This window comes from Notamacropus eugenii, chromosome 2 (assembly GCF_028372415.1).
Source record: "Notamacropus eugenii isolate mMacEug1 chromosome 2, mMacEug1.pri_v2, whole genome shotgun sequence".
Lineage (NCBI taxonomy): Eukaryota > Metazoa > Chordata > Mammalia > Diprotodontia > Macropodidae > Notamacropus > Notamacropus eugenii.
Window position 1 is genome coordinate 465,729,879 of NC_092873.1, and position 15,729 is coordinate 465,745,607.

The 15,729-nt window shown below is 44.2% G+C and overlaps 1 protein-coding gene across 7 annotated transcripts in view; it reads right to left on the reverse strand.

The window, feature by feature from the left end:
* The window catches only part of TOR1AIP1 (torsin 1A interacting protein 1), a 35,173-nt gene extending 19,917 nt beyond the window's left edge, over positions 1–15,256 (reverse strand). For 4 of the 7 annotated variants that reach the window (XM_072648502.1, XM_072648501.1, XM_072648500.1 and 1 more), the window contains exons 1-4: positions 13,932–15,256; positions 10,914–10,991; positions 2,393–2,449; positions 1,859–1,906 (exon numbers count right to left, since the gene is read on the reverse strand). In XM_072648502.1, coding sequence (XP_072504603.1) covers positions 1,859–1,906; positions 2,393–2,449; positions 10,914–10,991; positions 13,932–14,871 — 1,123 coding nt within the window. In that variant the 5' untranslated portion in view covers positions 14,872–15,256. The remainder of the gene's footprint in view (positions 1–1,858; positions 1,907–2,392; positions 2,450–10,913; positions 10,992–13,931) is intronic. The other 3 variants (XM_072648505.1, XM_072648504.1, XM_072648503.1) reach the window with 1 other exon arrangement.
* Positions 15,257–15,729: the final 473 nt, after the last annotated feature.

Genomic DNA, 15,729 nt, shown 5'->3' on the forward strand with positions numbered 1-15,729 from the left:
CCTAAACAAATTCAAGACGACAAAAGAGAAGCAGGACTGTTAGAGGCCAGCACCACTAATCAGTCCAGTCTGGCTAGATGTGGTCAAGTATATGAAGGAATGTAACATGAAACATAGTTAGAAGGTTAATTAAAAATGAGAGGTAAGAGATATATGTTCAGTGCTAGTCATGCCTTAAAGAAAAAGTGGGTAGGTATGTTGGGGAGCGGGGCTCCCCTACCAAGACTGAGGGGATTCAGCAATTTGTGGAAATTATTTCCACTGAAGTTAAATTTCTAGTCACACCGAAACTAGGGTACAATTGATCAGGAGACACCACTTCCATGATAACCATAGAACAATTTTACTTTACTGTTTTAAACAGTGACGTATGTTTGTTTCAGTTGCAAAGAACAGTTAAAAAAAACAAGTTGTACATGCTCATCTGCGAAATAAGGGCATTGGTGTGGATGAGGTCTTTTCAACTTTATTACAAAGCAAATTGGTTTGAAAGAGAGAGGGCCCTTGAGCAAGAGCCACTTTCAAAGCTCAGGAGCCACAAGGGCAATGTTGGAACAAAGTGAAACTTGGTTTCTACTCAAGCTGAGCTTCATACCAAAGGACAGTTTCTTAAAGAAAACCTCAACCCTTTCCTTTGGTGACTCATTGCAAAATGAAGCTGTTCCTTGATAAGAATCGAAACTAATGCTCCTCACAGCTATCCCCACAAAAGCAGCTTCACCTCAATGCAAGTTAACCTGGCGTGATACAAAGAATCACAGACTTAAAACTGGGAAGGGATCAAAGAAGTCAGCTGGTCCAAAAACTCCTGCTCAAATCATGAATCTTTTCTTCTAAATCACAAACCAGTAGTTATCCAACCTCTTTCTGAAACTAAGGGGAAACTCAATTACTTTCTAAGACAATACCATCAAAAAATGAAATTGGATGAACTTCTGGGAAACTTTTAGGTGGAAGAAACTGTAACTTCTACCCACCAGCCCAAGTCTTCTTCTCCAGGGCACTTAGCCCACAAAAACCTGGCCCTTCCTCCAGATATCTGAGAACTCTCCTGTGGGACCCTGTGATGGTCTGTGGTGCCTGAAGACTTAGACTGTCATCTGTGCTTGGACAGGTACCACCTAACTGACCTCAAACAGGTGACTTCCCTCTTCATCTGCAAAGCAAGGCTGGACTAAGATGCCTTTTAAAGTCCAAATCCCAAATCTAAGATTTCCTGTCCCTGCCTCCCACTGCCAGATATTCACTTCTTCAGATTAAACATGTCCCAAATTCCTCAAACTAATCCAAACGGCAGTTTCTAGTCCTCTTCATCATGACGCTTGCTCTCTTCTCTGGATGTGTCTCAGTTTGTCAAAAGCCCTGTTAAGATAAGTCTCAGAACTGGTCACTGTACTCCAAATGGGGCCTGACTGGGGAGGCCACATCAGGACTGTCACCTCCCTCGCTCTGGACATTAAGCATCTTTTAATGTGGCATTCGATCATACAGGCTTTTTTGCTGGATGCATCCTGCATCAGTAGATGCCTACTGAGTTAGAGATTCAAGAATTCCTAGGTCTTATTCATATTAACTGCTTTCTAGCCATGTAATTTACCCCTCCTCCTCAGTAATGTGAATTTGAAAGAGGCTAAAATGAATGACAATTTTTTGTATGAACTCATGAATTGAAACAATCGCTTAATGAACAAATTTGCTATCTCATCCTTGCCTGTTTTGTAAAGCTGAAACCAAAACTTTCAAGTCACGACGATGTTGTTAATAGAGAATATATAGTAAGCCCTCAAACCTCATTTATATTCACATAGCCACAAATCAGAACTTCCACAAAGAGCAAATTTAAAGCACAGCCACGAACCTGTTTCCTTCATTTTAGTATTTCCATTTGTCCCAAATGAGGAGTAATCTGCAACAAAGAGCAAAAAATGATTAGAGCCCAGAAGAAAACAAAGCCACACATAAGGAAGTAAGAAGCAGCATCCTTCTACAAAATCAAAACTGGTAGAATTAACAATTTAAAAAGAAAATATGGGGGAAGGACATGGAGTCAGAAATCCCCTGGAAAGAAAAGTAAGGTACGTTTTCATTTCATCTCATATTAGTACAGTCAGAGGATGACCATATCTGATACTAAGTAAAGATATATGCCTATAAGGAATATTTTAGCTTTTTCCCCCTACAGATGGGAAACCAAACTCACAGCCATTGTAGCAAAGGCACATATACATCTGACTACTCTGCATACAATAATTTCATGGTTCTAAGACAAAAGCTTTCAACGTTTTATTTTTCTTTATCAAGATAATTAGCAGAGATGAAATCTCTTTCTTAGTTTTAAAATTGCCATAGTAATAAATGGAAGTATAGAAACACATAGAAAATAAGCTCTTACCAGGTCCTGAACTTTTTATAGGTGGTCTACGAAGGTCAGACAGAAATGCAGAATCCCCTAATACAGGAAGAAAATACATTTAAGTGATTAAAAATAGTAAATATACTACACATATATTGAATTTCTCTCCTCACTTTTAACCAGTTTTAAATTTGCCACCTCAAAGAATAATTCAATGTCAAAAGATTTGTGATTCAATACCATGTTTAAACCTTGCAGTAGGGTCACCTCACACTCCACCCCTTCCCCAACCCCCAATCAATCTGCATGCCACTGCCCTGACCTTTGCTAGGCTGGCCCTTAGACAACAGGCAGAACCTACGCTGTCCTGGTTCAAAGTCTTTCCAAAGCTTGCCAGTATTTGTACTCTGTGGGCATTTGACATCTCTATACCATGACAAAAAAGCAAAGTAGAAACAACAGTGAAGAAGCAATACTACATTGATAAAACACTGAATACAAGTGCTTTATTTTCCTCAACTCAAAAAAAACCTAAAATCCTGAAATATATATAACTCAATATAAAATTTAACCCACATGTTTGTCACTATCAGCTTTATGAATCACCTATGGAAATTTTAAATTCAAGTTTGTTTTCCTACTGCCTAGCACATTCTTTTTCCACCTGACTAGTCTGAACATACTTAGGAAATGCAAATTAATTTTAATTGTTAAAACTTTAATATTAAATTAGGGAAAACAGCATTACAAAGGCCATTTGCTAACAACAAAACCCACAAAAACAGCCACTCCTCCCCAATTTAAAGTACTCTCAAACCCGATATAACATGTCTTTTAGTTTGGCTAATGCTTCACATCCATCATTAGCATTTAAGAAACTATCAAGCACCTTTTTTCCACATGAATTTTTGGCAGGTACTACTCTTAAAGTGCTATTCGAGCACCTCACGGAGGCAGGTGGGTGGAGTAGTAGTTAGATGGCTGGGCCTGGAGTCTGGAAGACCATAGTTCAAATCCAGCTTCAGACACTTACTACTAATATGATCCTGGATAAGTCATTAGACTTCTGTCTACCTCAGTTTCCTCAAAACTGTATGAAAAATGGGAATAATAACAGCACCCACCCCCCAGGGTTGTTTTAAGGATAAAATTAGAGATTATTTGTAAAAGTGCCCAGCACACAGTACATGCTTAGTAAGTGCTTGTTTCCCACCTTCCTTCATCATGGCATAGAGGCTACTAATTCTGGGTTCTTATGGCCAGTGGAATGCAAGTCCTGCTAAGTACTATCCATGTGCAAAGGCTCTGAGGATAGACTCAATGATGCCCTTTAGACCAGTTTGGATCAATTTGGTGACATTCATCATTACTGTTCATCTGTTGTCTTCAGAGGGATGAATTTTTTGGCTGCAGCAACTCTTGTAAGATATTCTAAGAATCAGATCTGCACTGAGTGCATCACTTCCCTGGTTCTACAGCACAGATAATGAAGCTGACTATATATAATTTTAAAACATATATTCTTTATATTAACATTTTTCACTAAACTAAAAATCCTCAGTTTAGCAACGTTAATTAATAGCATACTGTGTGCCTTATTCTGTGCTAGGTGCTGAAGGTACAAAGGGGAGAAATGACATCAGTTCCAAACAGGGGATCTGACACATCCATGAGTAAATAAAAGACAGAATATGACAGGAAGAAAGGAACGCTTTCAGCTCCATAACAACATGGTTCCAATCTGCCTTTGTGAGGTTTATTTCATGTTACCTCCTTTATCTGAATGCATTCTACATTCTAGACAAACAGCTTACTAGCTGGAACACAGCACTGGATCACTAGCTATGGCCATGCACTCACACAGGCTGTTCATGGACAGAAGGGACTCCCACCTCTCCAATGCCTCACAGAGTCTTTTGGCTTCCTTCAGGGCTCAGATCAGAGCTCTTTTCAAACGAAGTCTTTGCTGTTTTCTCCAGTCTCACTCCTCTCCTCTAATTACCTTGTATTTTCCTATCTCTGGATAACAGAATAGGATAACAAGACTAAATGCCCCAACTTGGAAAAGATGATCGAGTAGTTCAACCCCATGATGTTATGTAGAAATGTAAACTCCTTAATGACAGGGTTCATTTGCCTTTTCTCTTTGTAGCACCTAGTGCAGTACCTCACGTGTAGTCAGGGCTTAATGAATGTTTGTTGAACTGAACTGGAGGAAGTTAGCACCTGAGTTGAGCCTTGAAGGAAGAATTTCTTCAGTAGAGAAAGACAGGAAGGAAGTGAAGTTCAGGCACGAGGGAAATGTGGATAGCCTACGCAAACCCATGGAGGTAGAAGGATACAGGACGAGACGGAGGAAAAGTTTGTTAGTCATCCTAAGAGTACATGTAAGAGAGTTGTGTCAAGTAATACTAGGAAGGTAAGCTGGACCCATAGATTCAATTACTGTCTATGCTAATGGTTCTCCAACTTATTTAGCCCTAAGCTCTCTGCTGACCTCCAGTCTTGTTTCTCCAACTGCCTACTGGGCATCTCAAACTGGATGGCCTGAAGAAATCTGAAATTCAACATGTCCAAAACTGAACTATCTTTCTCCCTGAGCTCTCTGCTTCCTAAACTTCTCTATTACTGTTGAGGGTACGTACCTCATTCTTCCTAGTCCCTCAGCCCCAAAACCTAAGTGTTATCTTTGACTCTTCACTCTCAACCAGCCCTCCCCACCTCATATCACATCTGTTGTCAAGTTCTGTTATTTTAACCTTTGTAATATTGCTCATATACGCCGCCCCCCCCCCCCCCGCCCCCCGCCGACCTTCTGATGTTGCTACGATGCTAGTAGTGCAGGCCCTTGTTACCTCATGCCCGATCTACCGAAATAGCCTACTGGTTGGTCTCCCGCTCCAAGTCTCTCCCCAATTCAGTTCAACTTCTACTCAGCTGTCAAACTGATCCTCCTAAAAAGCAGTTCTGGCCATATCACATCTCTGCTCAATAAACTTCACTGCCTCCCTCTTACCTTCAGGATCAACTGTAATTTGGCCTATGTTTGGCTTTCCAAGCCCTATGTAACCTGGCCTTTTCCCTACCTTTCTAGTCCTCTTTATACTACCTACGCCCCCACCCCACCCCATTCTTTTTGATCCAGTGTTTCTGGACTCCTGGCTTTTCTTTGCACAAGACACTCCATCCCTGGACTTCAAGCATTTTCTGGTGGTTATCCCCTCCTTCACCATGCACCTGGAATGCTCTCCCCTTCACCTCCACCTCCTGGCTTCCTTCAAGTCCCAGCTAAAATCAGCCTTCTACAGGCAGTCTTTCCCTCTCCCTTTTAATCTTAAAGTACCTTCTTTCTGCTGATTATTTCCAATTTGTCCTTTAAGTAGCCTGCTTATGTACCATTGTTTCCATGTTATCTCCCCCATTAGATAGTGATCTCCTTGAGAGCAGGGACTTATTTTTTGTCTTTTTTTCATCCTCTGCACTTAGTACAGGGACTGGCACATAATAGGTCCTTAATAAATTTTTACTTGCTCTCAAAGAGTTTGCATTGTGCTCAACTGGCAAGAGGGAGCCATCAAGGTCAGGGGTGTGACATGGTAAGATTTGTGCATTAGAAAGATTTTGGCAGCTGTGTTAAGGATGGATGGAAGAGAGGGCCAACTGTAGGAGAGGCAGTCTATTTTGGAGGCTATTATAACAGCCCGACAGAGAGGTGATGAAGACTTAAACTGGACTGAGTTGTGGCAATGTGAGGGTTGAAGCACAAAGATGCAGGGATAATATGAGAGATAATGTAGGGGATCAAGTCAGCAGGACAAAATGAATTTAATTTTGTTCTTGACAGAGCTTTTAACCTAGCATTCAACAGTCTATTTCAAGCGGGCACAAGCCTCCTAGGAGTTTTAGAAGTGATTCTGAAAGGAAGCCTATACTTGTGAAGATGAGTGGAAGGTGATTTGGGCTCACTCCTAGTTAGTGACCACTCTCTTCCTATCTTATAGGCAGTTTTCCCTATTCCTACTGTTCCCCCCTTAGGTTTTAGGAATCACTTTGAAGTTCAATTAAATACAATATTCAAGACATGTATGCCTTCTTTGCTCTCTTCTTTTTAGAGCTGAGTGGCTTCTTTAAAGAGGACTTTTCTGTTAGATTACCATCAATCCACAACTATCAATTCAGCAAATATTTAAATGAGTGGCTACTATGGATATGGTCACTCTGCAGTGTTGAGGAACAACTTACAGAAGTGGGGGTGTGTGTGAGGAAGGGGTGTAGATTGTGAAGAACATTAGCAGAAGCTTCATTAGACAGTTAGAAAAAGTGGACAATGGAGATACGAGCTTTGGCTGAAGCCAAGGATCTATTTAGGAAGGGTAGTAGCAGGGCTCAAAACCTGGGACATCTGGGATGCCCAAGAAGCTGAGGGAGAAGAGGAACGAGGGGGCGATACCTCAGGGTGATTTTACCATGGTGGCCAGTGGTGGAAAGACTCATTTCCATAGTATTGAGATAACAAGATCCTTTCTACAAGTTTGACTAGAAGAAAAATGAGAAAATTTAAAATTTCAAGGCCAGGTTGATGGGCAGGCAGCATGGTACAGCGAAAGGACTCTGGGGCCAGAGGGTACGAGTTCCAATGCTGTCTTTTATGCATATTCCCTCTGTGACATCAGGCAAATTACTCCGCCTTTCCGGGCCTCAGTTTCCCCATCTATAAAATGATGTTCTGAGTCTCCTGCCGGCTCTGCATCTGGGTTCCTCTGACTGGAGACTGCCTGGGAGTTTCAGGGAGTGGGTTCTGCCTCTGTCTCTCTATCCACTTTGAACCTATCTCTTATTTCCTACACATCCTGCCCTGACTGATCCCTTATGAGTCTTTTCTTTCCCTAGGAGAGTGACAGATTCTAAAGGGCAAGGACAATAGTATTCATGTGTATTTGTGTCCCCAGTCCTTAGCACAGAGCTAGGCCCTATCTAAGCACTTCATAAAAGCTTTTTCATCCATCTGTTCATTCCTCTAAGGCACAGGTGAGCAACCAGTGGCAGACTCCTCAGAATAACATTTTAAAATGCATAATATGAAATGTACAGGATTACAAAGAAAAACCATTCTACTGAAATACAGTTATCAAAATATTAAAATATTTTTTAAAAAAGTTTCTCACATTTAAGTGATAATATAAATAGATGTATATATTATTTTGGGCAAAGTCTGGGAACCAATTTGGTTTCAGAGAGCTGGTGAGATTCTGAAGCATATATAACATTAGTAATATTAAACTTGCTACTTAGTAATAATTAGTATTCATAAACTTGAAAGTTCTAAAGCAGGGGTGGGAAACCTGTGGCCTTGGGGCTACGTGCAGCCCTCTAGGTCCTGAAGTGCAGCCCTCTGACTGAATCCAAACTTCACAGAACAAATCCTTTTATTAAGGGGATTTAAGAGTCTAAAGCAACCCATAAATCGCCTTATTTGATCCTTCACAGCAACTCCATCTGACAGGCAATACAAGCATCATCACCCCCACTTTATATATAAATTACAAAGCCAATCCTCACCCAACCTCCAGTGGAAGAACTCTGGATGGCATTTACTCTCATTCAACAGCACCCACGACAAGGGGCCATTTCATCTCTGCCTGAAGATGTCCAATTTGGGTAGTAGGGAGAGCAGAGCTGGAGGTGTAGTTGGAAGGAGAACCAACAGCACAACAGAGGTTGTTCATTTTACTTTGAGGGAATTTTCACTGTTAATTATGAATAGCAGAGTGCCAAGAGCTGGACCCAAGCTTTTGGATTCCAAGTCTACTTACTGTTCTTTCCATAATGAAACATCCCTAACTAAAGAGTCAGCTTACGCATCAAACACTCTCCCCCAAGTTTCTTCTTCTCCTATAGTCTTACCTCTTTGACCATAACATAGAACTGATTTTATCAAACATCTCTTGTACTCCCTGAATTCTTTTTATGCTCCTTGTCCTTAATTTAATAATTACTGAGCTGAATGTTTAATTTTCTCTAAAAAAGAAAAAAAATCAAATTAAGCCGCTCTATGTATGAGGAGATTGAAATTGAGAGCATCTCTACGATATCATGTGATCTGGATCTTTATTTCCCCGTAGGTCAGTTGCTCCAGGTAACAAAGAGTAACACTACGTAATAATCTTTTGGCAGTTGGGAGACTGTAGCATTAATGTAGACCTGAGGAGAAGAAAAGTTGAGGGCAGGTAGCAAATGAAATGGGAAGGATGGAATGTGACAGATTTCTAGGGAAGAATTATTAGGTTTGTTGACTATAAAGGAGAATTTGATGCTATATGAAGGGAGAAGAGAAGGATTCAATTATTATTTAAATTTTTTGAGCTTAGGTACCTCAGAGAATAGTGGTGAAAGTAACATAATGTGTTTGGCTCAGAGTCCAATTTGGGTAGCAGGGAGAGTCGAGCTGGAGGTGTAGTTGGAAGGACAACCAACAGCACAACAGAGGTTGTTCATTTTATTTTGAGGGAATTTTCAGATTTTCAGAATTTTAGATTCTAATCTGAGTGGCAAGTAACAACAACAATAAGCCTTTACATAGCTTTTTAAAGTTTGCAGAGTACTTTACGTATACTGCATCTTTTGATCACCACAACAACCCTAGGAGGCAGGTGTTATCCCTACCCCACATGTGAGGAACCTGAAACAGATGGAGATTGGGTGATCTGTGGGGAATCACATGGCTAATAAGTTTCAGAGGCCACACTTGAACTCAGATCTTCCTGATGCTAAGTCTAGCACTTTGGACACTGAGCCAACAGGTAGAAATGCTTGGATCCATTTGAGGATGGGTACTAGAACTTATGGCAGGGCTTTAATATGGAAAATTAGCTCAATAAATAATTCAAATTTAAAATATGGGGGAAATAAAAGGTTAACATTCAACCTCAGATAATAGATGTTCAATAAACACACTGATTACTTAATTAGGAAGCAACAAGAATGTATCAGTCTCAACTACAGCCCTACTCAGATATCTTGTCATAGACTAGAGTTGACTTTGGATTGTCATCAAAAGCGACACTAAGGGAGTACACCAAAGTTTGGTAGGCTCTACTAACCTAGAAAGGCTTCAAGTACAACATACCAATAAATATGGCTACCATTCAAGGGTGGTTTATCACCAGAAGACTAACCACAGCAAGTCACAAAAACAGTTCACTGAGGTAGAGAGGGACTGTAATCTGCATTGGTGGACAGAGGTCCCACCCTCAAAAAGTTATGAAGTGCAAGTATGTAGATTACCTCTGAAAGATTTTCCAAATTATTTTGTTACACTGCAATTTTGCTATACTGATTAAATTGGTCATGTGCTAGGAACTGAAATTCTGAAGATTTTTCTGCTGTTATGATATAGGCAGATAGGTTACAGTGGGTGGAGCTCAGGACTTGGAGTCAGGAAGAGTTTTACTAGAACTGTGTGATCTTGGGCAATTCATTTGACCTCTACCTCAGTTTTCTCATCTGTAATATGGGGATAATGACAGTCATTACCACCCAGTGTTGTTGTGAGGTGAGGATGACATCATATTTATAAAGTCTCTTGCAAACCTTAAAGCAACATATAAATGCTAGCTTGTTATCATCATCATATTAGCCGATGTGGGAACTAGCTGCTCTTGTTGATGATACAGTTCTGCTATGTTCAATAAAGCCGCATCTTTCAAGAAGATAACAAAGTGTGTATCATCCTCACATCATGCTTCACTCTGTCAGTCAGTCATCAGTCCTTACTGGGTACCTGAAGTGGCAGTTGTCATTCTAGTTCTTCTTCAAACTCCCACTTATAATAATAATTGACTAAAAGCTAACATTTATATAGTGTTTTAAGTTTTGCAAAGTGCTTTATATGTAGGGATCAATACATTTGGTCAGACTTGAAAGGAGAATTTGTTTTTTTGTAACCATTCTGTAAAGTATTTCAGTCACCCACTGGTCAAGTTTAACAATCTATAGTCTTAATAACTGGCCGTCTCTATTTTGGTAGGACTTGAGCTGTCTCCACTATAGGATAAACTTAAAATTGCATCGATTTTGTCAAATATTAACCTACTAACAAGACCAGATATATCAAAGCTTTTATTTTAAAAAGTCAGCAGAGGGTCTATGTGAAATCCTCCAACTCAACACATATAACTTGGCCTTCTTTCATTATCTCACTCCATTTACAACTTTCACTTTCTCTGTCTAGTTCATCATTGATGACATCCCATTGGCCTAGTGGGATCTTCTTTGTTAGCATCATCAGGAAGCAGGAAAAATATTGGTGAGTTTTTTTTCAAAATACACTTAACAACAAAATAGGAAGATGGCTACAGTACAAATTGCAAGGCATCATAAATACAGTCAGAATCTATCCGGAATACAGTTTTCTGGGTGCCATAGTTCAGGAAGGACACTGTTAAGCTGGAGAGCATGTCAAGCCAGAAATCAAACATGTTCTAAACTTTTAAGAGACTTGATGTAGTCAGATGGCAAAGGACAGCAAAGAAGGATAAGAAAGGAAAGTGATGTTTCTTACCTGGTATCTCTTGTACTCTCCTGACTGATTTCTTTGAGATTGTCTGGCTTATGATGGTTTGGGAAGATGGTTCATCCTCTAAAGAACAAAACATGTTAACAGTTAAAAGTGAGAATGTATAGGGGGAAAAACCCCATAACACCCTATTCAGTTCAAGGGCCACCTCTTTAAGGAAGCCTAATCCTTGCTCTGGAAGCAGTGCTCTCTCCTCAACATGTTTTTTTTTTCTTCTAAACAAAATCTGATCTGTATCTTGCTCTATCACATTCCACACTGTATCATATTTGTCATGTCTCATCCTCCTCTTTGGGGAGAAAAACTATAATTTTTCATGTATTCCTAGCATTTAAGTGCCTTGCACATAGTAGCTAGTTGAATAAATAACTATTGAACACAATATCTCCTGTACTTATGTTTAAATTTTAAACATTTTAATGTTAATGTTTTAAAGCTACTTCTCTAAGTGTCTCCTACAAGGCCACAAACTAGAAGAATTTACTCACTTATACTCTTTTTAGCACCTAGCACAGTTCTTTGCACATATTGCACTTAGCAGATTTTAACTGCACTAAGGTTAAAAAAAAAAACTTGGAATTTACAAAGTCAGAAACACTGCAGGTAGTGGTGAAGACATATGAAAGGAGTCAGAAAGGGAAATTATTTCCATATATTCAGGTTTACTAGCAAAGTATGCAGAAATAGTACTGAAGAAGTGAAACCAGTATTTCCCTCTACAGGGAAATATGTACAAGAAGAGAAAGGAAGGATGGGCTGCAATGTGGTGCTGAAGAACTATATGCTCAAGATCATGAGATGAAAGATCCACTAAAGAGTAGAGAACATAGTAATTCTTTTACTTTTCTCAGTGACTGTTGCTTGAGCTGGGAGTGGGATCCAGAAAAGGTGACAGGACCCCAGCCCTGCCTTTAAGTGTGTGATCCTGCTGAACACACCCACACCCACAAAATTAATAAAATATTTTAGAGAAAACATGCAAAAGGTACAATAATGATAGAAATTTGGGTGAATGTGAAGTCTCTAAAACCAACGTGCCTTCAAATGTCATCAAATGCAAATAAAGAATACTAATGAACTTCACTCCCAACACTTTTAACAGATAATAAGATGAGAGAAGGGACCTGGGATTTTACCCATTTTCACAGAACTGGGGGAGGGGGCTACTCCCTCTAGCAACACCGCAGCATTCTACCTTCTTGGCAACTTACAGTATCAGACAGCTGCCTAGGGCGCTGAGAGGCTAATGACTTCCAGGGTGACAAAGTCAGTTTTGTCAGAGAAAGGAACTGGATCTGAATTTCCAGGCTTCAAGGTCAGCCGGATAGATAACCACTACCTCCCTTTGTCTCTCATGATGCAGACAAGGCCCATGCTTGTCTTCATTTTACTTAGGAGGAATCTGAAATGGAGGCCCAGAGATTCCATTAGACCGTGAACTCCTTGAGGGCAGGGGCTGTTCTTTGCCTCTTTTTGCTGGACACTTTGTAGGTGCTTAACAAATGTTTAATAACGGACTGACCCAGAGGTTAAACAGTTTGCCAAAACGATCTTCACAAAGCACTGGTCATTCCCCTACTCAGTAAACTTCGGTGGCTCCCTCCTCCCTCCTCTCTGTGCCTGGCTGTTCCATCTTCCTGGGATGTTTTTTCTCCCTCTGCTTCTTGGCTCCCTTCAAGACTCAAGTTCAAACCCTATCTTGTGCAAGTCTCCTCCGCTGCCCCCTCCCCTCGATGCGCAGTGACTTCTCTCGGAGCTCACTCCCAACTGGCCCTGCACACTGATGTGTGTCAGTGCTATGTTCTTATTTTGCACGCTGTTTCCCGATGGCAGGGGCTGTTCTTACACCATCAGTGCGTGTCACCCCGTCTATCACCTGGTAATTCAAACCCCAAGAGTGACTCACATCCTTTGCATGACTTTGTGCCTATGTGTCTGCCCCCTCCCCTACACACACACACACACACACACAGACACACACACACACAGACACACACACACACACAGATACACACAGACACACACACACACACACACACACACAGACACACACACAGACACACACACAGTCACACACACAGACACACACACACACAGACACACACACACAGACAGACACACACACACAGACACACAGACACACAGACAGACACACAGACACACAGACACACACACACACAGACACACACACAGACACACACACACACAGACACACACACACAGACAGACACACACACACAGACACACACACACACACACAGACACACAGACAGACACACAGACACACACACACACACACACACACACAGACACACACACACAGACACACACACACACACGTGCACCCCGGGTCCCCCATACCCACGCTGAGCACGGCGCCTCTCACTCAACGGAGGCTTCCCGGCCCGAGCTCCCCTGGGGCCAGGCTGCTCCCTAACTACGGTGGGTTCTCCTTTCTCCTCTTCCTTCTCAGCCACGGGCCCCCCCTTCCTCCCCGGCGGCCCCCTCCCCAGGGCCGGGAAGCTCTCCTAGAGGAATTCGCTCCGGTTCCCTGCGCCTTTTCCTCGGCTGCTCCGGCAGGAGCCCTCTGCCCTCCAGGTCCCGGCTAAGACCCCACCTCCTACAGGAGTCTGGGCTGACCCCGAACGCCGGACCCTGCGCTCCGAGGATGATCGGGGCCGGACCCCGCGCTCGTGCGCACGCTGCTGCCCCGGATAAAGCCCCGGGAATGCCCAACACAGTGCCCTGCCTCCCGCTATTGGGGGGCTGCCCCCTTTCCTTCTTCCTCGGTGGAGGGCGGGGGGCTCCGGGACCGCCCGCGTTCTCCGCCCGTCCCGCCAGCTCCCGATCCATTTCCTCCCGCACCTTAGGGTGTCCCAGCCACGAGCCCGTCCCTCGCGAGGGGGCGCGAGGAGAGGACCCCCCGCGGGGCGCGGAGCCGTGGCCGCCCGAGGCGGGAAACCTCGCGCTCTCCGGGGCGCGCGCGCCTCCCCAGCCCGTTACCTCGGCGGCGGCCACCGCCTCCGCCGCCCTCACCTTCCGAGGGCTGCAGGTCTCGCAGCCCTCTCCTCGTGGTGGCCGGCGAGGGCTGCGGCGGCGGCGGAGCCTCCTGCTGCTGGAGCCGGGTCGTTCTCCTCGTATTCATCTCTCCGAGTCCCAAGCCCGAGAGCAGAGAAGGCGGCCGAGGTCTAAGGTAATAGTAGGCTCTTCTCTCCTCCACTTCCTCTTTCCCGGGCACGGGGCGGAACTCTTGTGCCTGGGTCCGCTTTTCCACCCGGGCACTTCCCCCGGACGCGAGCGGCTCGAAGTCGCCGTACACTTGGGGCGGGAGCTCGGAGAACCTCACTTCCCGTCGGCCCCTGCGCCGAGCCATGGGGCTTCCGTCCGCGAGCGCGTCTCTTCCGCCGCCATCTTGAGGGCCGAGCGGGCGCCTCCCTTGTCGTAGCGGGGCCCTGGGTGTGACGTGCGCTGCCCATCCCTCGCCTGCCATGGTTCGCGGGCCTAGGATGGCCGGCCGGGTCCCTCTCCGGAGCGGCGGCGGGGGCTTGGCGCCCGTCAGGGAGGCAGCTGGGAGTCGTCGGGGCCGCGGCCGCCGCCGCTCTTGTTGCTGTTGCCGCCGCGGTGTGCGGGCTCCTCTGGGCCCATGGTAGCTCCCGAAGGTTGTGAGGCAGGCAGTGCCCGGCTCGGTCAGCTGCCGCTGGGTGTGTGTGTGTGTCACCCCCGCCCTCCTGGCTGCAGGCCCGCCAGAGGAGGAGAAGGGAGAGCCTGGCCCTCCTGCGCCGGGGGGCGGGGAGGGAGGCTCGAGGAGCCGGCCATCCCGGGCTCTCTGGCGAGCGTCACGGGGTGGGCCCGGCCGCCCGCCCGGGGCCCTCCCCGCCGGGAGGCCGTGATCCGGGGAGCCCGAGACAGCGCGGCCCGCGCTTCCTCCACCATTTTGTCGCATCTGTAGCCCAAGCGCCCGCGCCGACCGTGACCCCGTCCGCCCGAGCCGGCTCCGTCACCCCTTTCCTGACTCTGGTGAAAGGTTCAAGGGTCGGTCGGAGACCTTGACAGTTCCCGGGGTAGATGTTGCGGGGACTCATTTTTGTCTTCGCTCTCTGAAATGATCCCCCCTTCCCTCCCTCTCTCACTCGTACATCAGGAGTGGGAGCGGGAGAAAAAAAAAGCCTTGTTAATTGAAAAAGTAAAATAAAAAACTTGTGAAGTCACGGTGAAATGTTAGTCACTTAGTGAAAGCAAAAGCCACTCGGTTTTGATGGGAAAATCTCTGCCCGAAGAACGACCTAGTCGTTTTCCAAAAGCAACATTTGAGTAACGAAAGAAATGAAAAGAAAGTTTGTCCGTCAACCGTATGCTAAAATGATTCTGACGCTTACAGAATTTACCAGCGGATTACGGGCAGGAAACGTTTGCAAATCGGGGTGCTTGGTGCAGCTGATGGAAGGCTGCTTGTTCCGCTGCTTTCATGTAGTCCTGCCGGCGCCTCCGTTCCTCACCTTAAAATTAAGAAATTGTTTACATTCCTTGGAGCTCTTCCATAGATGAGCCTTTTAGAAACTGACATTCCTCCAACTGAAATTGACGAGTGTTTTCCACTTCATTAGCGACTTGGTAAATTACATGTATTTTTTTTTTAAATCTGCGGCATAAATTTGTTGTAGATTTCATCGTACAATCCCCAAGTTTAGTTTACTCTCAATCCAGCACTTGTTAAGTACCCGATCTGTGCCAGAGACTAGAATACAAAATGTTAAAAACTAGGTAGAAACAAGATAGTAGTAAACAATCCACATTAGAGGAT